General features: G+C 36.5%; 1 protein-coding gene across 2 annotated transcripts; it reads right to left on the bottom strand.

Moving 5' to 3' along the window:
• Window positions 1-21576: 21576 nt before the first annotated feature.
• LOC131153187 (zinc finger protein SHOOT GRAVITROPISM 5-like) lies at window positions 21577-24127 on the bottom strand. 2 transcript variants are annotated; one of them, XM_058105323.1, is made up of 4 exons: window positions 23973-24127; window positions 23669-23847; window positions 23115-23514; window positions 21577-22384 (listed from the first exon to the last, which is right to left on the bottom strand). In XM_058105323.1, the coding sequence occupies exons 2-4, from the start codon at window positions 23775-23777 to the stop codon at window positions 21742-21744; spliced, it is 1152 nt and encodes a 383-aa protein (XP_057961306.1). In that variant the 5' UTR covers window positions 23778-23847; window positions 23973-24127; the 3' UTR covers window positions 21577-21741. The 2 variants fall into 2 exon arrangements, with proteins under 2 accessions (XP_057961306.1, XP_057961305.1); XM_058105322.1 differs by having other exon boundaries at window positions 23669-24099.
• Between the last annotated feature and the right edge of the window lie 889 nt (window positions 24128-25016).

Genomic DNA, 25016 nt, shown 5'->3' with positions numbered 1-25016 from the left:
TGTTTGATATCATCCTCTTCCAAGGATAAATGGTACATGGATAGTGGATGCTCTCGACACATGACCAGAGATAAAGAAAAGTCCGTGTCGATCACACCTAAGGATTGAGGATTTGTGATCTTTAGGGACAATGCAAAGGGCAACATCATCCGAGTAGGTAACGTTGGTAAGGAACCTTCCCTTGTTATTCATAATGTGTTATTGGTAGATGGTCTAAAACATAAGTTCTTAAGTATAAGTAATTGTGTGATAAAGGTTATAGGGTTTCCTTTGAACATGAAAAATGCACTGTAGACAATAAATCTAAAAGCAAAATATTGTTTACTGCTGATCAACATGAAAATGTCTACACCACCATCTTTGATAATCTTACTTCTTAACATGTAACTTGTATTAGCTTTACCGTGATCCCAAGAGGGGGGGTGAATTGGTATTTTTAAAGTTTAAGCCCTAGGTTAATCTCCAAATTCCAGTATATTCCAGTATATTCACAACCCTAGGGTCAATCTAGTGCAATAATGTAAATGTATACAAGAAAGTCAATAAACCAACTTAATCAAACACACATGCACTAGAAAGTAGCAAAGTAAAGTCGACACACAGAGATGTTATTGAGGTTCGGCCAATTGCCTACGTCCCCTTGGCTAACAAGCACAAGGATTACCACTATCACTTGCTCACTTAAACGGGTGGAATGGCACCTATACAAACTAGGTCAATTAACACAGGGCTGACCTCAACCCTTACAACAATCATTACCCAGCTAGATTACCGCCCCCTCAAGCCACGCCTAGAAACACTCAAATTTTACAATCAAATGGTATAGAAGCAGTGCTTTCACATAAAGTAAATTTGTACCCAAATTCGCACAATAACATACACACCAATAGCATGAATATAGTGTAAGCTCAGTGATGCAACATTTTTTCAGTCAATCCTTTACACAGTATAATCAATATGATGCACAATCGTATTCAACACATGCAAAGTCTTGGAATCTAAACATGATATTTCAGTAGCACATCAATATTCCAAGTATACTAAACAGAAAATCAAACTAGTTCCAAAATGGTTTTCATTAATCAAATAAGCCCAGTACTAGTTTGAAAAATTTCTTGCTTGTTTGAAATATTCTTTGCATACCAAAACAAAGCTATTGGACACTTGCAATGGAATGCAAATATCCTAAGCTTTCTTGGTTTAATCCCACACTAGATTTATAATAAAGAAATCCATGGGATAAACCTAAGCTAAGCTCCCAAAGAAATAATCTCAAGCATACACACAAATGGGAGTATTAGCAAGGAACAATAATCATATAAACACAAGAGAAGCTCTTACAAACTTAGATTTTATCAAGTGGACGTAAGCTTGAAAGTATTTGGGCAAAGGGTGATTTTTCAGTAGAGAGAATTTTTGGCTTAATCACTTTTTTCTAATCTCTCTCTAATCATGCAAATGAAACCATATATATAGGTAGGTGAAAAATTATAACCGTTCGGGACAGAATTGGTATTATCAAAAAAGTTCCAAATGATTAAAATCAAATTAGCCTCATTTAACCAAGTTTTACCGCGGTTAATTTAATTTTAACTAGTTGGGGTTCGGGTGGCTGAACCTAGGTTCGGTCGCCCGACAAGACACATCCAAAAAAGTTTTTCAAATACGTTTAGTCGCCCGAATAGGGTTTTAGCAACCCGAATCAAAGTCAGTAGCCAAGCTATGTAATTTCGGGTTCCCACTCCAATATTCGGTGGCCCGAACGCATGAGTTCGGTCGCTCGGGGATCTTTTTGAACTAAAAAGATCAGTTGCCCGAGTTGGTGAAAAGTTCCCTTTAAAGGGTTCGGGCGCTCAGAGAAGGTATGCACAAAAAGGTTCGGCCGCCCGAGAGCCCAAGTTAACTGTTGACTTATCAACAATTAGGACGCCCGAGGAGTTTTGAACTCCAGGGGTTCGGTCGTCCGAGCTCTCATAACTTGCTTAGTTTTGTTCAATGTTTTAGCCAAATTATAACACACTCGTATATTTTATGCTCTGTGTGTGAGCGTTGGAGCCTAGGGTCTTACTATGGTCTAGTTAAGCTTACGTTATATCTTGTATGCATGATGTGCAAGTGATAAGCATACAACCACAACCTAGGTTACTATTATAGACCCATATAAATTATTACAGACCGATATGAATTACCATTACAAATTACAAGTCTGCGCGGTCTTCTTGTTTCTTCAAATATCCTTCCTTGGGATATTAATTTGAACCTGCACGAGCACTTGACAATCATCAAATTTCAGTATTTGTCATTATAAAAACCGAGTGCAACCTATAAGGTCAACATTCTCCCCCTTTTTGATGATGATAAATACACCATGCAAAAAATTAGGTATAGCCTAAGAGGCTCCCCCTAACAATATGCATCATGTTTTTAACCTATCTAGTTTTTGCCCCTGCATCTCCCCCTTTTTGGCAACAGCAAAAAGGGTCATAGGAGTGAACACTCTAGGCAATGGGTAAGTGTTACATTTATACATTAGATATTTTGGAAAGAGTTGGAAAAATTTCGGCAAAGTGCCGTTTGTAAATCGGACTTTCCAAAATAATGCCTGTATAAAATGTAACATGTTTGAGTTTAAAATTTTTAACAGTTTATCCACAACTACTCAAAAAGTTCAATATAGCCCAACAATCAAGTAAAAGTTTTAAGATCATCATGAAGTGAACAAAGAAGTTCTGCATCAAGTAATAAGCAATATGCATTACATTCACTATGATCATGCTATAGATATAAGATATGTGCACACAAGCAAAAATCAGAATTTACAAAGTCTAAGGCAAGTACACAAATCAATAATGATATTGGTTTCTAAGACTTGTTAAATTTCATTTGAGAGCTCCCCCTGAATTTATGCAAACTATGAAACATCTAAGAAGCCTCTCTACTGTGCATTACGCCTAACTCATGTCTAATTTGTATGAATCTATCCACGGGAAGTGGTTTAGTGAATATATCCACCCACTGTTCATTAGTGCATACAAACTCAAGAGCAACATCTCTTTTTTGCACATGATCATGAAGGAAATGATGTCTAATCTCAATGTGTTTAGTTTGTGAATGTGAGATAGGATTTTTAGAGATGTTCATTACACTAGTGTTATCACATTTAATCGGTATTGTTTCATAGTGCAATCCAAAATGCACAAGTTGTTGTTTCATATAAAGAGTCTAGGCACAACAACTTCCAGCTGCAATATATTTTGCTTCGGCTGTGGATAAGGCAACTGAGTTTTGTTTCTTGGAGAACCCAGAAACAAGAGATTGTCTAAGTAATGACAAGTGCTGCTAGTGCCTTTTCTATCAACCTTACTGCCGGTAAAGTCAGCATCAGTGTAACTAACAATCTCAAAGGTAGTATGCTTAGGGTATCGCAAGCCTAATTCTATAGTCCCAACTAGATACCTATGGATTCGTTTGACAGCTTTTAAGTGAGATAGCACACATACACACACTAAATATAATATCACGCCTACTAACAGTAAGATGTAGGAGACTCCCAATCATGCCACGATATAATTTTACATCAACAGGGATTCCTTGCTCATATTTATCAAGCTTAATGGAAGAGTTCATAGGTGTACCAAGAATTTTGCAATCTTCCATATTAAATTTCTTGAGCAAGTCCCTAATATATTTAGATTGGCATATGAAAGTTCCATGTTTAGCTTGTTTGATTTGCAGTCCTAAGAAGAAGCTAAGTTCACCCATCATGCTCATTTCAAATTCACTTTGCATGCATTTGGAAAACTCATTACACAACTTATCATTAGTTGCTCCAAAAATGATATCGTCCACATAAATTTGAACAAGGAGCATATCATCATTTTTGGATTTGATGAAGAGTGTAGTGTCAATCTTGTCACGGGTAAACCCATTTTCTAGTAGAAAACCACTCAACCTCTTATACTAAACTCTAGGAGCTTGTTTCAATCCATATAAGGCTTTAGAAAATTGGTACACATGTTCGGGATATTTATGATTTTCAAAATCAGGTGGTTGTTCTACATATACTTCTTTATTAATGTAGCCATTTAGAAAGACGCTTTTAACATCCATTTGAAACAATTTAAAATTTTTAAAAGCAGCAAAGGCAAGTAGCATACGTATGGCTTCTAACCTAGCAATAGGAGAAAATGTTTCATCAAAGTCAATCCCTTCCTGCTGGTTATACCCTTGGGAAACTAATCTAGCTTTATTCCTATTTACTACCCCATTCTCATCTTTCTTTTTTCTATACACCCATTTTGTTCCAATAATTGATTGATCATTAGGCTTAGGAACAAGAGTCCACACCTTGCTTCTCTCAAATTGATTTAGTTCTTCTTGCATGGACATAACCTAATATTCATCTTCTATTGTTTCTTTAATATTTTTAGGTTCTTCTTGGGACAAGAAAACGGAGTGATTCACTATATTTCTCAAGGAGGATCTTGTGGCTACTCCATAGGATGGTTTGCCTATGATTTGATCTATAGGATGACGTCTAATGAATTTCCAATCTCTAGGCAACTTCTAATGTTCATTATCTTCTGATGATTTTTCATTTTCTTATGGGTTTTTCCTTGCATTATTTTCAATAGATAGTTTGTCTAAGCATTTTCTAATATCTATATCATCTTCATCATCTTTCTTGAAAAATGGATTAGCTTCATCAAACACAACATGAATAGATTCAATCATAGTCAATGTTCTTTTGTTGCAAACCCTATATGCTTTGCTATTTAATGCATATCGTAGGAAAATACCTTCATTACATTTAGAGTCAAATTTTCCTAGATGCTCCTTATCTCTAAGCACAAAACATTTACAACTAAACACATGAAAGTAGGAAATATTAGGCCTATGGTTGTTCTACAATTCATAAGGAGTTTTATTAATCGAAGGTCTAAATCAATACCCTATTCATAACATAACATGCAGTATTAATGGCCTCGGCCCAAAAATATTTAGGTAAGTTATGCTTATTCAACATAGTTCTACCCATTTCTTGTAGTGACCTATTCTTTCTTTCTACCACACCATTTTGTTGAGGTGTCCTAGGTGCAGAGAAGTTATGTGATATGCCCTCTAAGTCACAATATTTTTTAATGCTTTCATTTTTGAATTTCGTGCCTCTATCACTTCTTATATGAGTTATTTTATATCCCTTTTCATTCTGGATTCTCCTACAAAGTTTGGTGAACTGTTCACATGATTCATTTTTATGTGCAAGAAACAACACCCATGTGAATCTAGAAAAGTCATCCACAATTACAAAAGCATAATTTACCACCATGATTTTGCATAGAATTAAGTCCAAACAAATCTAGGTGAAGCATCTCTAAAGGTCTAGTAGTAGATATGAATTTCTTTTTCTTAAAACTAGACTTTGTTTGCATACCCATTTGACATGCATCACAAATTTTATCTTCTAAAAATGACATCTTAGGCAAGCCTTTTAACAGTTTTTTTCTAACAAGTTTAGACAATAAATCCATGCTAGCATGTCCTAAACGCCTATGCCATAACCAACTAGTTTCATTTATAGCAGAAAAACATGTTACTTGTTGCGAAGCTAAATTATCAAGAGAGGTTATATAAGCATTTTCATGTCTATCAGCAGTAAAAAGCACTTTGTGTTCTATTTTATTTTCTACTATACATTTGTCATTTTCAAAAGATACTTTATATCCTATGTCACACAACTGACTTATGCTAAGTAGATTATGCTTCATTCCATCAACCAACAAAACGTTATCAATAGTAAGAGAGGAATTCTTACCAACCTTACCTACCCCGATGATGCGTCCTTTGGCGTTGTCGCCAAATGTCATGTATCCTCCATCCTTGAGAACAACTGAAGTGAATTTTCCTTTGTCCTCGGTCATGTGCCGTAAGCACCCGCTATCCAAGTACCACCTGTCCTTGGAGGATGACGGCCTTAGGCATACCTACAAAATAAGCTAAGTGATTGATGCTGGTCCCCAAATTTTGTTGGGTCCACGGGGGTTAGTAGCAGGATCTCCCTTAACTACCCATACCTTCCTAATTCTAGCATGTTTATTCCTAAGAGGACAATCAATTGGAATGTGACCAATTTGTTTACATTTAAAAAATCTTAATCTACACTTAGGATCTCTAGGAGGAATGTAAGATTTTGACTTACGTGTGAAGTGCCCTAGGTAAAGATTGGGTCGTCTAACATTTTCAATACCATTAAAGCCAAGACCCTCTTTACTTAAGGAGTTTCTTTGGGCACCAAGTAGTTTTTCAAAATTGCATTTGCCCTCGGTTAATTTAAAAATGATTTTGGAGCTATCCTCTAATTTCCTCTCAAGCTCAACAATAGTAATATATATATATATATATATATATATATATATATTTTAAATAGAAGCATGAGAGGTTTTTGCCATATTAAATAACTTTGACCAATCTTCACAATTTTTTTTCAAATCATTATTTTCTTTGGTCATTTTGCCTAACAATTTAGAAACACGAATATATTCAAACTGTAACTCTCTAAATGTAGGCATGCAATCAAATGCACAATCATTAGATGAACATTATGAAGACAATGAACTAGAAGACAATACCTCATCCTAGTGTGCCATCAAGCACAGATTAGCAACTTCTGAGTCACTGTGATCTGGATTTGAGTCGCTACTATTGAGTTTGTCCCATGAAGTCCTGACCTTCATGGCTTTCTTCTTTTTTTTAGCCTCTTTTTTCGGTAGTGGGCAGTCAGCTTTGATGTGCCCCCACCTTGTTGCAGTTATAGCACATAGGAGCATTTGATTTTTCTTTTCTTTTGCTGAAATTTCCCTTCTCATTAGTAGACTCTTTATATTTTTTATAGGGCTTCGTATTCTTCTTGAAAAATCTTTTGAATTTTCTAGTTAGCATGACCATTTCATCATTAGTGTCAAACTTTTTTCACTCACTGGATGTGTTATTAGATGCTTTCAGTGCAGTCACTTTCTCAGCCCTATTATGTTTATTAAGTCTTTCATTTATGGACGATTCATATGTAATCAAGGAACCTATCAATTCATCTAAGGTCATGGCCTTAAGGTCTCTACCCTCCGCAATGGTCGTAGCCTTGGCTTCCCAAATAGGAGGTAAACCTCTAAGGATCTTCCTAATCATCTCATATGTGGGATAAGTCTTTCCTAATGCATGCAGTGAGTTTATGATGTGTGTGAATCTGGTGTACATGCTCTGAATGGACTCACCTACATTCATCCTAAATGCCTCATACTTACTAGTCAACATATCTATCCTACTGTCCTTCACATCCTTGGTATCCTCATATATGACCTCTAACTTATCTCATATTTTTTTTGCAGGAGAACATGCCATAATTCTATCAAATTCATTCACATCAAGACTATAGTATAAAATATTCATGGCAGTGACATTAAGACTAATAGCTTTCATATTGTCATCATCATACTCATCCTTAGTCTTAGGAACCCTAGTTGCACCCTCAGTTTTCATAGGGACATAGTTTCCCTTAGAGAGAATCTTCCACACCTTCCAATCAGTATTATGAAGGTAGATGCGCATCCTTTGTTTCTAGAAGGTGTAATTAACATCACTAAAACCAGGAGGTTGTGTGGAAGATGGTCCCTCAGGGAAAAGGGTCATGGAGCTATGAGTCATATGTGATATTTCTACAAAATAACAACTAGTCTATGCAACGTAGCTCTGATACCAGTTGTTAGCTTTACTGTGATCCCTAGAGATGGGTGAATTGGTATTTCTAAAGTTTAAGCCCTAGGTTGATCTCCTAACACCAGTATATTCACAACCCTAGGGTCAATCAAGTGCAAGAATGTAAATGTATACAAGAAAGTCAATAAACCAACTTAATCAAACACACATGCACCAGAAAGCAGTAAAGTAAAGTCGACACACAGAGATGTTATCGAGGTTTGGCCAATTTCCTACGTCCCCGTCTTGGCTAACAAGCACAAGGATTACCACTATCACTTGCTTACTTAAACGGGTGGAGCGGCACCTATACAAACCAAGACAATCAGCACAGGGCTGACCTCAACCTTTACAACAATCCTTACTAGGTTAGATTACCATCCCCTCAGGCCACACCTGGAAACACTCAGATTTTACAATCAAATGGTACAGAAGTAGTGCTTTCACGTAAAGAAAATTTGTACCCAAATTTGCACAATCACATACACATCAATAGCATGAATATAGTGTAAGCTCAGTGATGTAAGATTTATTCAATCAATCCTCTACACAGTATAATCAATATGATGCACAATCGTATTCAACACACGCAAAGTCTTGGAATCTAAACAGGATATTTCAGTAGCACATCAATATTCCAAGTATACTAAATAGATAATCAAACTAGTCCTAAAATGGTTTTCCTCAATCAAATAAGCCGAATACTAGTTCGAAAAATTTCTTGCTTGTTTGAAAGATTCTTTGCACAACAAAACAAAGCTATTGGACACTTGCAGTGGAACGCAAATATCCTAAGCTTTCATAGCTTAATCCCACACTAGATATATAATAAATAAATCCATGGGATAAACCTAAGCTAAGCTCCCAAAGAAATAATCTCAAGCATACACACAAATGGGAGTATTAGCAAGGAACAATAATCATATAAATACAAGAGAAGCTCTTACAAACTTAGATTTTATCAAGTGGACGTAAGCTTGAAAGTATTTGGGCAAAGGGTGATTTTTCAGTAGAGAGAATTTTTGGCTTAATCACTTTTTCTAATCTCTCTCTAATTATGCAAATGAAACCATATATATAGGTAGGTGAAAAATTATAACCGTTCAGGATAGAATGGGTATTATCAAAATAGTTCCAAATGATTAAAATCCAATTAGCCTCATTTAACCCAGTTTTACCACGGTTAATTTAATTTTAACCAGCCAAGGTTCGGGTGGTTGAACCTAGGTTTGGTCGCCTGACAAAACACATCCAAAAAAGTTTTTCAAATACGTTTGGTCGCCCAGATAAAGTTTCTGCAGCCTGAATCAAAGTTAGTAACCAAGCTACATAATTTCGGGTGCCTGGTCCATTATTCAGTGGGTCGAAAGCATGAGTTCGATTGCCTGGGGGTTTTTTTGAACTAAAAACATCGGTGGCCTGGGTTGGTGAAAAGTTCCCTTTAAAGGGTTCGGGCGCCCGGGGAAGGTGTGCACGAAAAGGTTCGGCCGCCCGAGAGCCCAAGTCAACAGTTAACTTATCAACAGTTTGAGCGCCCAAGGAGTTTTGAAATCCAGGGGTTTGGTCGCCTGAGCTCTCTTAACTTGCTTAGTTTTGTTCAAATTTTTTAGCACAATTATAACACACTCATATATTTTATGTTGTGTGTGTGAGTGTTAGAGCCTAAGGTCTTACTACGGTCAAGTTGAGCCTACGCTATATCCTGTGTGCATGATGTGCAGGTGATAAGCATAAAACCACAGCCTAAGTTGCTATTATAGACCCATATAAATTATTACAGACCAATATGAATTACAATTACAAATTACAAGTCTTCGCGGTCTTCTTGTTTCTTCAAGTGTCATTCCTTAAGATATTAATTTGAACCTGCACAAGCACTTGACAATCATCAAATATCACTATTTGTCATTATCAAAATCTAGTGTGACCTATAAGGTCAACAACTTGCTTTTCTATCTGTAAATGAAGTTAGTTGGCTTTAGCATAGGAGTTTAGGACATGCAAACATGGACTTATTATCTAAACTAGTTAAAGGAGAGTCAGTTAAGGGATTACTTAAGACACAATTTGCAAAAGATAAAATATTTAATGCATGTCAACGAGGAAAAAAAATAAAATCTAACTTTAAGAAGAAGAAAGCTATCTCCACCATGAGGCCACTTCAAATGCTGCACTTAGATCTATTTGGTCCTAATTCAACTTATAGTATAGGTGGTAAATTATATGTCTTTGTTCTTGTTGATGATTATTCTAGATTCACATGGGTATTATTCTTAGCACACAAAGATGAAGCATGTGAAAAATTTATTAAACTTTGTAAGAAAATTCAAAATGAAAAGGGATATACAATCACAAAAATCCGGAGTGATAGAGGTAGTGAATTTAAAAATCAGGGTATGGAAAATTTCTGTGTAGCACATGGCATATCTCATAATCTTTTAGCACCTAAGACACAACAACAAAATGGGGTAGTTGAGAGAAAGAATAGATCCTTACATGAAATGGCTACAACCATGCTTAACAAACATAAGTTACCTAAGTATCTATAGGTTGAGGTAGTGAACACGGCCTGCTATATATTGAACAGAGTTCTTATTGGACCCACTCTAAATAAAATTCCCTATGAATTGTGGAATGACCATAGACCAAATATTTCCTATTTCCATGTCTTTGGCTACAAATGTTTTTTTCTTAGAAATAATGAACACCTAGGAAAATTTGACGCCAAATCTGATGAGGGTATCTTTGTAGGTTATGCTTTAGATAGTAAAGCCTACGAGGTGTATAATAAAATCAATTTGACTATAATTGAATCCATCCATGTAGTATTTGACGAGTCCAATCCCTTCTCTAAAAATACTGATGAGGATGAGATTGAGATAAGTAGGGGATTAGAAAAACTATCTATTGAAAATAATTCAGACAAGAACATTGAAGTTAATGAAACTTCTTCTGAGGATAATCAAGTAGAAAGAGAGGTTAATGAACTACCTAGGGAATGGAAATATTTAAGAAATCACCCTATAGATCAAATCATAGGTGAAATTAGAATAGTGTTCCCAAGAGGGGGGTGAATTGGGTTAATTAAAATGTTTAAGTTCTTTTTAAGTTCTTACTTGTTTTAGTGCAAAAAAAAAAAAAATGTAAGTAAATCAATCAATTTGTAATCACAACCAAAACACACCACAAAGTACTGAAATTTAAACAATCCAACCAACCACAATATTAAAATCAATCAATAAAGATAATCAAGAACTTGATGCTTTCAGCTTTTGGTAACAACCCTATGTTTATATGCAAGCCCTGTTTTGATTTTGATTTGTAATGCGCTCTCTTAACCAAGATTTTGACAAATTAACCAACGTACTCCTTTGTGGGCTTCCGCAAAAGGTTAATTAAAAACGTACTTTCTAGAATTAAAAGTCTTCTTTGAATTTTTTACTTAAGTCCTGCAATCAACAATATGCATTCAACAAATAAAAATATAGTGCAGAAAGTAAAGAGTAAAGTAGAGAGAAGAACACCAAGTTTTTACAAGGTTCGGTTTATCCCCAGCCTACATCCTTATCTTTGGTAAACTACCAAAAGATTCCACTATATTAGTTCCTTTTCTGGGCGGAACAACACTGTCACAACCACTCCTTAATTAGGCTAGAGCCTGCCTCTCCAAATGATATTCCATCATTCCGTCTAACGATCCAAGCACTCAAACTGTCAGTGAATCTAAAAGACAAGATTTGAAACAAGGTGCACAAGAGATGCTCTCAAAAGAACTAATTAGTACAAATTCAGAGCTATATACTTCAAATAAAATCAAATATGAAATTCAGATTGAAGCCCTAAGAGTATATCACCAAATGATTCTTTCAATGGATGAAAGAATTTAGAATTGTAGCTTAATACTAGAGATTAAGAGTCAGCAAAGCCTCAGCAATTTTTGTGCAAGTTGAGAGTGAGAGAGCGCTTGAGAGTTTGAGAGCAATTGAGAGAGTATGAATGTTGTAGTTGATTCTAAGTGATTGAATTAATTGATCTTGGGTGTATTTATAGTGTTAGAAAAACATTTAACTTGATCCCCAAGTTTACTTCGAGTAGTGTCTAAGTTTTGAACAGGTTTGAGCCCCAAGTAATTCATTTTTCAAAAATATGTCCATTATATAAATTTAAAATCTGCCATGTGGCAGTAGCCTGAGGGGTTCTCGTCAATCGCCTGTCAATAAATTAAACAGCTAAAGTACACAGGTAGTAGGCTGGGAGTCGCCTATCACCTTAGGGTCAGGCGACTGTCATTGAAATTCCCTATTTTAAAAAATGGGCAGAAGGGTGATAGTAGCCTGATGAAACCTTGTCAGGCTTCTCATTTTACACCATCAGGCGCCTGTCGAGACCCAGAAAGTAGCCTAACAACCTCTTGTCTACATATTTTAAAAGCTTTTAAAGTGGTAGCCTACTGACCATGTTCAGTCAAGCGCTTGTCAAGTAAAAATTTTGGTTTTTAAAATATTGTTCTTTTCTCTCTCTTTTCTTATCTATTCTTGGAATGTTAATTTGTTTTCCTTGAAAAATATGTTCCAAGATTTTAAAAATTAGAGACTTTAGGTCTCTTCATTCCCAATGAGTTTCAAAATGAAATTTCATATTTGATAATACTCGAAGTACTCACAATACATCTCCTATTGACTCTTTTCTTATCTTTAATTTTTATTTGTTGTTGAGCTTTCCATTCTTGAAGCTTTTTCTTTAATATCAATGCTCTCATGATCTTCAAGATTTTTCCTTTAATTCATGCTTTAAGTAATCCATGCACTAAGCTTCATTTGATTTTCATTCTTTGGAATACAAGCTTTGAGTTCCTAAATTTTCAATATTGACCACTTAAGTTGATATAAGATTTTAATGTTCTTGTGATCTTTGAGTCTTTCCATGTTGGTCTCTTAAGCTTTCAGAATTGATCACTTGTCTTCATGAAGTATGATTTTGTTTCAATATCTGAAATATCACAACTTTAAAGAACATTAAACAACCTTACTTTGTTATCATGAAAATCAAGAGTCGTAAGCCTTGGTTAGGCCAACAATAGGTGAACCATCACGTGGAATAGCTACTTGATCTTCACATAGAAATATGGTTAGCCACATTGCATTCTTATCATTGGAAGAACCTAAGAATGTGAGTGAAGCAATTGAAGATGAGTCTTGGATGATGTCTATGCAGAAAGAGTTAAACCAATTTCAGGGGAACAAAGTTTGGACCTTAGTCCCTAGACTTGATGAACACACTGTTATTGGAGCTTAATGGGTCTTTAGGAATAAGAAAGACAAAAATGGGATAGTGTTAGAATTGGTGTATTCCCAAGAGGGGGGGTGAATTGGAATTTAAAATTTATCGCCTAGGTTAAACCAGATAAACAGCAGTATGTACACAACCTAGGGTCAGTCTATGCAATTTCCAAATGCGTAGATAAATATAATGAGGAAGTTAAGTCATACGCATCATTCACCCATAACATACATGTGTGGTAAATATAAAATACAGAAATGTAAATGAACACACGAAATGTTATCGGGGTTCGGCCAACTGTGCCTACGTCCCCACCTTAAGCTCGCAAGCTTGAGGATTCTACTAATAGCTCACTTAAGGGTGGAGCAACACCATTTACAACCAGGTCAAATTATCACAGGGCTGACCTCAACCTTAATCAGGTCAATTAGCGGGGCTGACCTCAACCTACACGCCTTAACAAGATGACGCACCTAGCTTTCCTAACCGGGTCTAAGCCAATCCGGGACTATTCCAGGGCTAGTCTCCCTCTTCAGGCCCGTGCCTGGAAATACAACAGTATTTGAAAGACAATCAAATGGTACAATGAATAAGCTTTCAAGTAAAGCAGATGTGTACCCAAATACACGCAATTACAAACACCACAGTATGATTCAATATGTAAGCTCAATGTGGTCTAAATGGTTTAACTCTCAAAGGTATTTTCTATCAGTGTAATGCGTACGTGAGTGACAAACAATCAGCCTTTGTATCACAAGATATGTTCAATAAATAAGTTCACACAAAGATATGTAGTCTCAAGTATTTCAATCAGCAGGATATTTCAAGCATGTGAGTATCAAATGAAGTATATGCTCGGTTTGCAAAAGATGCGTAATCTTTGTATTCAACAAATAATATATGAGTGAGTGAATATTGCAACAAAGATCACAATCAAAAACACAAATATCTTTTCATAAATATATCAATATAAATCACATAAGATATTTGAGTATGTTTTGAAAATGATTTTGCAACCCAAAACAAATACGATCTTCTTAAGATCTTGCAATAAAAGTGCAAGCTCAGAAGATCAAGAAAGGTCTTCTTAGGATAGGATTATTAGCAAAAACCTCATAAGAGTCCTTAGGTTTAGCTCTCGATGAAAAATAAATCAATCAAATGTGAATGGGAGAGCAAACCTATTAAAGCAAAAACACTCAATCAACTTACAAGTGATGTAGGCAACAATAGAAGGTAAGTATGAGTGATTTTTGGTAATAAAATGAGTGATATAGGGTTTTAATTTTTCATAGAATTCTTCCCTAATCAAAGTGGCTAATCTCTATTTAATCTTTGCAAATGATCACATATATATAGCCATGGAAGGAAATATGACCGTTGGGGACCTAATGGGTATTGTTGGAAAAGTTTAATGACACTTAAAACAATTTTAACCTTGTTTAAAACATTCAACCGCGGTAAAAATTTAGGAGCAACCCGAGAGGTCCGGTCGACCAGAAGTGGTTCGGTCGACCGGGACTCAACTGGCTCGGTCGACCAGGGAACTTTTGAACTGAAATACTCAGTCGACCGGAGAGGGAAATTTCCCAAATTTTCGAGGTTCGGTCAACCAGGGGACTTTTGAACTAAAAGGCTCAGTCGACCAGACCGCTGAGAATCCTCCCAAGACCCTCCGGTCGACGAGGTAGTTGGAGTACAAAAAGTGGTCGGTCGACCGGGAGGTCAAAATGTTGACTCCCAGGTGGTTCGGTCGACCGGGGTCAAATGAACTACAAGGTCTCGGTTGACCTAGACCTTGGTCAACGGTTGACCTAGTTATGGTTCGGTCGACTAGGCCAAAAATGAATTGATTTGGCCGGTCGACTGAAAGTACACCAAGTGTGCATTTTGGTCTCATCTTGACACAATCAAGCCCAAATTAAGTGCCTAACAAACATATGTGTCTTAGGGTCACTTGGGTCCAAAATAGAGACTGAAAAAGTCCGGTATCGGTCGACCGAACCCTTAGTCTTTCTAAGGTCCTTTCTTATTCATGATTTGTTTGAGCTTACGTAGTAAATCATACATGTGATGTGTGTGAGCTTATTACAAACCAAGTACCTACTTACGATTACTAGCCAGTTAAATATATTACAATATGAAATAAAACTTTGGTCTTCGGGCTTTACTTGACTTTGTACACATCTTTATTTTAACATTCTTGATTCCTGCACAAAAACTCAAACACTCATTAGATACAATGAGTATTTGTCATAATAAAAACCGGGCGTGACCAATAAGGTCAATAGATAGTAATGGGAAACAAAGCCAAACTAGTAGTTTAAGGGTATAACCAGGAGGAAGGTATAGATTTTGAGGAAACATATGCTTCTGTAGCTATAATTGAAGCCAAAAGAATGTTACTAGCATATGCAGCATTTAAGAACTTCAAATTACATCAAATTGATGTTAAAAATGCATTTCTAAATTGCTATATAAATGAGGAAGTGTATGTTGAACAACCACTAGGATTTGAAAACCACAAATTCCTAAATTATGCCTATAGATTGACTAAAGCCTTGAATGGATTGAAGTAATCTCCTAGAGTTTGGTATGAAAGGTTAAGTGGTTTTTTGCTAGATAATGGGTGTATTAGAGGAAAGATTGACACAACACTCTTTATAAAGACTAAAAATGATAAAATGCTCCTAGTAAAAATTTATGTCGATGACATCCTTTTTGGAACAACAAACGAAGAGTTGTGTAATGAGTTTATCAGTTGCATGCAAACGGAATTCGAAATGAGTATGATGGGTGAACGTAACTTCTTCCAAGGACTTCAGAGCAAAACATGGAATCTTTATAAACCAGTCAAAATAAATTAGAGAATTGTTCAAAAAGTTCAATATGGAAGATGTAAAATTTTAAGAACACCTACGAATTCTTCCACAAAATTAGATAAAGATGAGCAAGGTACACTGGTAGATGTTAAGCTCTACCATGGAATGATTGGTAGCTTGTTATACCTGACTGCTAGTAGGCCTGATATAATGTTTAGTATTTGCATATGTGCAAGATTTTAGGTTGCACCTAAAAAATCACATCTATTAGCAGTAAACAGAATACTTAGATACCTAAATGAAACTATTGAACTAGGATTATAGTATCCTAAGTACATTACTTTTGAGATTATTAGTTATTCAGATGTTGACCTTACCACTAGTAAAATGGATAGAAAAAGCACAAGTGGCACATGTAATTTTTAAGGACAATCTCTTGTATCTTGGTTTTCCAAGAAATAGAACTCAATTGCACTGTCCAGAGCTGAGGCAGAATACATAACAGTTGGAAGTTGTTATGCTTAGATGCATTACATGAAGCAACAACTCATGGACTATGGATTGCACTATGAATCTGTTACTATAAAGTGTGACAATACTAGTGCAATAAACATCTTAAAGAACCCCATATCATATTCATGAACTAAACAATTAGAAATTAGACATCGTTTTCTTCGTGACCATGTGCAAAAGGGGGATGTGGCACTTGAATTTGTGTGCACAAATGAACAATGGGATGAACAATGCGTAGATATATTCCTGAAACCACTTCCGAAGGATAGGTTTATCTAGATTAGACGTGAATTAGGAATGATGCACAATAGAGAAGTTGTCTAGAAAGATAAATTTAGCCTTGGTGTATTCCTAAGAGGGGGGGGTGAATTGGGTATTTAAAATTTGTTCTTCCTAGGTTAAACCAGTTTAGCAATATTATGCGACCTAGGGTCTATCTATGTAGTTATAAACTCAATCATTCACAATAGTAAAATATTAACATTCATATGCTAGAATTTAAAATGCAAAAATTAAAAGTTGGCACAAGAAATGTTATCGGGGTTCGGCCAACTATGCCTAAGTCCCCGCCTCTAGCTCGCAAACCCGAGGATTCCATTAGAGCTCACTTAATGGGTAGAGCAGCACCGATTACAACCAGGTCAATTAGCACAGGGCCGACCTCAACCTTTTCAAATTTTCCTTGCGGGGCGGAGAAGGCCTTACCAATCCTTACGAGCTAGATCACCGCCCCCTCAGGCCGCGCCTAGAATACAACAGATTTACAATATAAATTTTGTGTACAATTTCAGTGCTTCTCCAACAAGAAGATTTGTACCAATATGCGCATGTAATAACCAATGTACTTCCAAGAGATAAGAACTATAAGCTCAATGAAGTTTACTGTGACTACTCTCTAAACAATGTCAATATATCAAGCAGTATGTGAGAGTATGTATGTAATGATCTCTGTGCAAGCAAACACTCAGTAATGTATAATCACGTATATGCTCAAGAGTATTCCAACAAGCTATTTCTTTGAAACAAGTTATAATAAATCTCAATAACAAATTAGAGTTTCAAAGATGCTAATCAAATATTCAATCTAACTCAAAATATTTTCCTTCAATGAAATAAGCACAAGAGTAGATTGAAAATATTATAGTTTGGAAAAATATTTGCACACAAAAAATTATAGCTATAGGAGTCTTGCAACGACAATGCAAAGATTCTCAAGCTTATGAGTTTTTTCCCAACACTAGATTTATCGAATTAAATCAGTGGGATAACTCTTTGCTTGACTCTAAAAAAATCAACGATTTTAATAGCCATCACTAAAAGCATAACATTAGTGATGGTTTAATGACCTTCACTAATATTTTGACTTTAGTGATGAATTTGAGCAGAGAATATGTATGATTTATAATGACGGTCTTACGATATTAGTGACGGAAGACATCCATCTCTAATATTGCACTATTAGTGACAGTTTGAATTAATCGTCACTAATAATTATTAGTATTCGCAGATATACTAACAAAGTTCTAACCATCACTAATACTGATATAACCGTGACTAATAATATTAGTGAAGATTTTTTTTATTATTAGTGACGGTTTAAAAACCGTCACTAATAACCAGTTTTCTTGTAGTGTTTGCAAATTCATTGCGACTTGAAGATTGTTTGAATTCTCATTTTTGTGGGCATTATACATTTTATCTAAAATTTTACACTCTAACTTATTCATTAATTTTTGAAATCATTTTTGAGAGTAAGCTTTGAGTTCTTCCCATATTATTTTGTTGATAAATATTTTTGGGAAGACTCCTTATAGCTAGTGAATCTTTGCGCATTCCATTGCAAGATTCAAAAGCTTATACTGCGTTTATTGCAAAAATATTTTTATAAGCTAATCTCCAACATCTCCTAAACTTCATATTTGGAAAATACTTTGGGAGATATTATTTGGGCTTTTGATCTTTAAAATACACTTAGGGAATATTACATATTTGAATCAAAGATCATTATCATTATCATCTTTCACAATATTTCATAAATATATTTTTGAGAAATAAACTACAAATACTCTAATGAGCATAAACTCCCATTATACAAGAGTGCATTGAGCTTAATATTGCACACATTTGCTTATTATTGAAGCACTTTATTTGTACACAATATTTTTATATCTATGAATTGGTTTGACTTCACTCGGTAAGTGAGCTAGGGAGACTTTGCCTTGTAAGGAGAACTGGTTTCAGTTAAGTGAGTTAGGAGGACACCATCTTGTAAGGTGTAACAGCTTGACTCCACCCGTTTAAGTGAGCTAGGGAGACTTAGCCTTGTAAGGAGAGTTTGTAAATGGCGTCGCTCCGCCCAATTAAGTGAGCATATAGTGAATCCTCATGTGAGTTGGCTTGAGGTGAGGATGTAGGCACCGTTTGCTGAACCTCGTAAAAACCAAGTTTCACTCTTTCCCTATACTCTTTACATTTCCATATTTTTTTGCTTATCTTTATATGTTGAAATTACTGCAACTGTACTTAAATACTGATTTTTCGTTGACTGGGAAATACTGGAATTGTCATACTTGTTTAAATTATTTGAAAGTTCATATATCTATTTGATTTTTGTTTGATTAGACATACCTTAGGTTGTGTAATAGTAATTGCGATTTTAATTTGACATAGGAATTTTAAAATATCCAATGCTCCTCCTCTCTTGGGATAACACCCAAAATCACACTCACCATCATACATCTTGATCCTGATATCCCTCATTTCGACAACTTTGCAAACTGTACTATTTCCCATCAAAGCATAACCAGGACTCACCAATTGGTAAGTGGTGAACTAGGATCTATTGGATGTCATGTGATAAGAACATCTCGAGTCTAGGATCCAAGAACCCGTGAGGCGTTATGAGCCTAATGAAATAAAAAGCATCTCACAATCACTACTCCTTAAGTCCCCTTCTTCATCTATAATTGTAGATTTTGAAGAACCCTCTTTAGCTTTTTTGCCTTCCCCTTCTCCTACTCTGGACATTCTAGCTCTGTGCCTAGTTTCTCGCACTTAAAACGGCGAACATCCTTCCTCCTCTTGGACTGAGTTTTATTACAACTAGGTCCACTTCAGGATTTGCCTCTCCCATGATCTTGATTACCCTTCACTACGAGTCCTTCACTATGTGAACCCTAATCATTGGTCGTCATTCCATTGATGGAATTTCAGCAATGCACTTGTGATGTCCCCCAAATATAGGGGTTTCTTTCCCTTAAGTCAGTGTCGTACGCAGATTCTCGTATGTAGGCGATGTAGGTAGGAAATTTAGTAGCATCAACGCTTTGTCCTTCTCCTCAAATTAAACTTCACATCAACTCACCTCATATCACTAATGATTTGATTACATGTGTTGATGTGTTGAGTCAAGTTCGAACCCTTCGCCATCTTAAGCCAATAAAGCTTTTGCTTCAGATACAAATTGTTCTTCAATGAATTAAACATGTATCGGCACTCCAGTTTTAGCCAAACCGCTGCTGGCGAGTCCTTATCCATGACGTAATACAACATGTCATTGGCCAGATATAACCTAATAGTGGACACAATTTTTGCTGCCACTTCCTTCCAACTTGCATCGTCCATACTTTCTGGCTTCTTTCCTTATAGACTCTTCACCATCCCTTACGACACTAGCAAGTCCTTCACCCTTCTCTACCACAACCCGAAGTTCCCCGTTCCGTTGAACTTACTAACATCGAACCTCGCAGAAGAAATCCCATCCATTGAGAACCAATAGCTCTAATACCAATTATTGTGATTTGATTCCCATAAACAAGCACCCAATAAAGATACCAATTACTGTGACAAGCAACTAGAACTTAAAACCACTTGTTGATGTTCGCGGATGTACAGCGGAAGCACACTCTCACTTAGTCACGAATCAAACAAACAACTAATGCAAACACTCGACAATGAACTATACGAACCTAACAATCACTCAACAATGAGAATCAATTAAATCAACAATAAAAACACAAGAATTTACGTGATTCGACAATTTTCCTACGTTCACGAGAGTAGCAACTATTTTCACTATCAATGATAAAGCTTGTTCCATCTAGGGTTACATAATAATCATTATATAATGATCTAATGCGTACAGAAGACCTATAATTGATCTAAAACACTTCTGTGGCAATCCCCTAGAGAAAATCTCTCTGATTAGCCTAACCTACTTATCTCGAATTTGAAATTTCATTACTTGCACCGACTGAAATCGTCGATGCTTGACCGAACCGTCGACGGTTTGAAGTAGAAAGAAATACCTTGTAGCTACTACCTAAAACCGTCGACGGTTAGGCCACAAACCATCAACGGTTTGCCCCCCATAGTTGTAACTTACATCTCTCTCTTGGTCCCTCGCTTCACGGTACTTTCCCCGGTACACGTGTTTCACTCAGAATATGAGTCACATCCCCAACAAGTCCATACTCCTTGCTCACCTTATTTTTGCATAGACTTTGAATACAAAGGTATCTTTGCCTTGTACCATCTTTGTTAACATTGTAAAGTATAAAAATTAAATACCATGCAATATTTTGAAAATTGAGTTGATTATATCAAAAATCGAACTAGCTAATTTGACTTGTTCAACACAACTATTATTTAACCTCTGAAATTATATTTGGTAATAGATGATTAAAACGAGACATCAAAGCTTTGTTTTAGCCCAAAACACTTTGACCATTCAGCCTATAATTTTTAAATATATATATATATATATAATAAAAATTTATTGAGAGAGAGAGAGAGAGAGAGAGAGAGAGAATAGCATACAAATGTATTTATTTTATTTTATATAATTATTTATTATAATTTTATAAAAATATATATAGATATAAAATAAGATTGAGCAATTAACCGATCCAGTTTTTGGTCCGACTGTAAAAGTGTTGAGAATATTCATCATTAACATTTAAATTTTACAGGCAAGTTTTGTATATAAAAGAACACGTATCAAACTGAGCTCAAAATTACTGAAGAAATAAAAAAGAATGGGTTATTTTGGAAGATTTGTATGCGATTGTTACATTGTATAATTATTCCCTCAGATGAAAGTTAGCTACAAACCTATGCTTTCGCGACATAATATCATTGGATCTTTTGGCAGCCTTACAGCACATTCTTTCAAGCTTTAAACAATGAAAAAATATGAAATCAACACAAAATAGAGGGTTAGAACGTACATTCACGTAATGAACAACCAAAACGGTAAGTTTTAATGCAAACACTCGCTTGTTGTGGGGAATGAAGAAAAAATGAGAAGAAAAAAATAAAAGCAAAAACAAACAAAGGCAAAGGTTTTCTTTCGTAGATCAGCACTTGGATCGCTCTCCTATTGCTCTCCGTCCCCTTCAGTTGTGGCGGATGACATGTAACTGTTCGCAAGAGACGTCTCATCGGACGGCGCCACTCCCACCGACGCTTGGAACTGCTGCTTGCAAGAGTGACAAGTGATCTCAAGAATAGTGGAATTGATCTTCCTCGTGGCTTGCTCTTTCAGAGCCTGAGCATTCTCCAGCTCGCTCCGCGCTTGCTGCCGCATCCTCTTGGCGTTGGCGAATTCCTGCTCGGCTATTTCAATATGCCGCTTTGCTTCTTGCCGCGCCGCTTCGGCAAAGGCCTTCTCTGCCATGGCCAGCCTCAGCTGCTCACTAGCAAGTTCCCTCAACCTCGATGCTTCCGATGTGGGTTCTGCGCCGTTCCTTTCGTCCGGAGATATCACCTCGCTGATTTTGCCGCGGCTGCAAGACCCGATCGAGAGTTTCAGATGATTTTCTTCCAATTTTTGCGGCATGAGGATTGAAGATGGCAGGAGCTGAAGCTCAAGATTATGGTGTTGAACGGGATTAATAGGATCACCGGTTGACTGCGACCGAAAGAAGATGTTTTCTGGTGCTTCCGGCTGCAGCGACAGTAATTCGGCCTGGCCGCGCTGGGCAGTGCAAGCATCTTGGTGTTCGATGAAGCTCTCTACTCTGATTGGACAAAAAACGGTAAGATTTAATTAAAATTGGAAGTGCTCAATGGATCAATTGTAGAATTGGGATAAGCTAGCATGATTAGATCGGGTGCATGGCTTGACATTGGTGTCCCATTAAGTTCTTTTCAAAACATATGGGTGCTTTAAGTAAGCAAGATGGGATATTAGCAAACAGGTCAAGGAAGCAATTAAAAGTTTCTTTCATGTAGGGTTGCCGAGAAACAAACAATATAAAATAATCTTGGTTGATGGATAAAGGACTAGGACAAAATTAACAAAATATTAAATACAAATAAACAAGATAAATCAAATGACGATTTTGTGTTTGGGTATATGTTTAGGGTCACACTGAACCAGTAAAAGATCCACTGTCCATTATATATATATACTTACAATGGCGGCCGTAACAAAAGGCAAAGATGGGGTCATGTATTGTGCGAACTTGTTCTTATGTAATGAATAATAATTCACTTTCTCGATGAAAGAAAGGGCATATAGTGAGAAAGCCAGAGAGAGAGAGAGAGAGAGAGAGAGAGAGAGAGAGGGAAGGAGGGAGAGAGAAAAGAGAGAGATCGAACCTGGAAATTTTCAATCTTTTAAAGGGATTTTACGGTTTCAGAGAGAAGCAGTCAAAGAAGGCAAAACCATGACAATTCAGGTATCGAGATCGATTTGGTCTTTACATGGAATTAATTATTGATGAACTGATTGGTAAGAAATCGAACCTGGAAAAAACACGGCCACAGTCGCAGGAATGGCCTCTGGTGCCGCAAGTCTTGAGATGGGCTTTATAGTCTGACTGAACGGCGTATCCCTTAGAGCACTTCTCGCAAACCCATTGTTTGTGATTGCTGTGCTTTCTTCTGTAATGTTTTTTTATGCCGACGAGATCGCCGAGAGCGTGGGAGGGGTCGTGGTGCAAGCACGTGGGCTCCGGGCACACGAACACGCGCTTCTTAACCTCCGAACTTTCTCTCTTCAGCAGCTTCCAAGGCACCTTGTGCCGTCGCCGGTGCATCTGAAGGTTCTGATCCCTCTGAAACCCTTGGTTGCAGATCTCGCACACATATCTGTCTGATTCCAACAAGGTCTTGGGGGAGAGAGAAACTACCTCCGCGTCCGGATCTATAATTTGATATATATCAAATAATAAATTAATTAATTTGAAATTTTAGGACAAGAGAAGAACAAATAATTAACAAGATGCAAAATTAAAAAGAAAATAAAAAAGGAAAGGATTGACGAAGGAAGATAAAAGTCATGAAGATGAAGTACTAACCTGGGGTACCTGCGGGTCTCCTTCTCCTTTTATTACAAGCGCCCTGTTCGAATGAAGTGATGGCATCAGAAGAAGAGGATGGACCAGCAGAACCAGTGTTGTCTAACATGGGCGAACTCTTGTGCTCTTCTGAAACGATATCTTTGTGGAAGGAAAACGATCAGTCCTTACCTGTACAGCTGTTGAAGTTGGACATGTTTCTTTTAGCTTTACTCAAAGAAGGCAAAGGTTCAGAGAGAGAGAGAGAGAGAGAGAGAGAGAGAGAGAAGGAACATGAGGAAAAGCTCTTGCTTTCTGCCATCACCTTTCTTTAAGCTTTAAGCTTTAAGCTTTAAGCTTTTTATCTTTTTTTCCCATGAGTTTTCCTACACTCTATCATTGACCCCCACCTTGAGCAGGTAAGGTTGATGCAAGTCTTCTATAATGCTCGCAACAGGGGGTGGGGAGGAGACGAGACTTAAAGAGAGAGAGTGAGTGACTGAGGGGTGGGGTAGAGAGAGGCTGACCCAGTTGCTCGAAACTTGAGCCCACACACAGCCTCTGGACCAAAACAAAAAAACATCCCCCCATAAGAAAACAAACGGTCATTATTATCTCTGTAATTTGCATGGATGAATGCAGGCCAGATCTCACTTACACGTGAGCTTCCGTCTCCCTCACGTGACCCCTTTTCCCTCTGCTCCCGCTCGTCCCGGTAAAAAATATAAAAATATTAAACAGAAACAAAACAAAGGAAAAATAGAAGACCTTCCACGACCAAACTGCCCATGCTTTAATGAGTGGGAAGTAAGCCTGATTAATACTTCGAAGTCGCTTTTCAAAAGGTGAAATGAGCATTAGTCACCTCCACGGGCTTTGTAATCATTTCTACAAGTGTAGCAAAATTATTTTTAAAACAATTAAAACGGAGTCCGATTGAATTAACATATGGGATTGATACATGATGGGTAAATTCAACCCGTATGACCTAAATTCAACTAGGTAAACACAAGATTGATTAGGTTAGTATTTCATCAGCATCTTATTATCTATTTTAGATGACATGAATAACACAACAAGAATCATTTTGGCTTTGTTCATATGAAATGCCAAGTACAAATAGTTGATAAGATGAAGATATTGTTAGGAAATCTTTTTTATATTGGGCAACATATATTTCTTAATTAATCATATATATTGGCTATTTAATATGGGTTAAGATTATGTGATCTATATTATTTGGCAAGTCCATAAATTACTCAAATTGATATGAATTAAAATGAGTAGATACCATTTTTAGGGGATTATGGGAACCCTATATAAAGAACCTTTTGGTTATGGTCCCCAATACACCAAATCACGTTGTCTC

This window comes from Malania oleifera, chromosome 4 (genome assembly GCF_029873635.1).
Source record: "Malania oleifera isolate guangnan ecotype guangnan chromosome 4, ASM2987363v1, whole genome shotgun sequence".
NCBI classification, from domain to species: domain Eukaryota; kingdom Viridiplantae; phylum Streptophyta; class Magnoliopsida; order Santalales; family Ximeniaceae; genus Malania; species Malania oleifera.
Note: the sequence above shows the minus strand (reverse complement) of the source record. Positions and strands in the feature narration are given on the sequence as shown.